At 48.6% G+C, this 774-nt stretch overlaps 1 protein-coding gene across 1 annotated transcript in view; it reads left to right on the forward strand.

The window, feature by feature from the left end:
* The window catches only part of LOC104466726 (transmembrane protein 183A-like), a gene marked incomplete at its 5' end in the record, with an annotated part of 13,241 nt that overhangs the window by 5,519 nt on the left and 6,948 nt on the right, over positions 1-774 (forward strand). The window contains one exon of the mRNA XM_010080255.1: positions 527-686. Within this exon, the coding sequence (XP_010078557.1) occupies positions 527-686 (160 nt within the window). The remainder of the gene's footprint in view (positions 1-526; positions 687-774) is intronic.

Below are 774 nucleotides of genomic sequence, written 5' to 3' on the forward strand. Positions count from 1 at the left end.
CTGGATCAGGGGGTGCAGGGACAGGACGAGGGGGAACGGTTTGAAGCTGAAAGAGGGGAGATGGAGATGAGATGTGAGGAAGAAATGTTTTCCTGTGCGGGGGGTGAGGCAGTGGCCCAGGGTGCCCAGAGAAGCTGTGGATGCCCCATCCCTGGAGGGGTTCAAGGCCAGGCTGGATGCGGCTTTGGGCAACCTGGGCTGGTGGGAGGTGTCCCTGCCCATGGCAGGGAGTGGGACTGGATGGGCTTTAAGGTCCCTTCCACCCCAAACCATTCTGTGATTCTATGAAAAATGATGTCATCTATCCAGCAAAGGGAAAGTGTAGTCATTGCACAGATGGGCAAGTGCATCCTGATGAAAGCCAGTAGCGATGATAACGAAGTTATACACACAGACAAACAAGCCTACATTAGTACATATGTATTTCACCTGCTTACCCTGTACTACCAGTAGTAAAGCACACTCCTCTACATGTGATTTGTTAAAGAGGTTATTTACTCCACTAACATTCCTTTGTTGCATTTAGAAGATCCTGATGGGGGTGGTGGAGAAGAATACCCCATCGATATTTGGCTGTTGTTGGCTTCCTACATTCGCCCTGAAGACATTGTCCGGTTTTCTTTGATTTGCAAGAAAGCCTGGACTGTTACTTGCACTGCCGCTTTTTGGACCAGGCTCTACAGAAGGTGAGACTCTAAATAATTTTTAAACTATTTGTAGGAGGCTTCAGTGCTGAGCAGTTCTCCACAGAGCTGTAAATAAGGGAATCTTTCC

The sequence above is a fragment of the Pterocles gutturalis genome, unplaced genomic scaffold, assembly GCF_000699245.1.
Source record: "Pterocles gutturalis isolate BGI_N339 unplaced genomic scaffold, ASM69924v1 scaffold13061, whole genome shotgun sequence".
NCBI lineage: Eukaryota > Metazoa > Chordata > Aves > Pterocliformes > Pteroclidae > Pterocles > Pterocles gutturalis.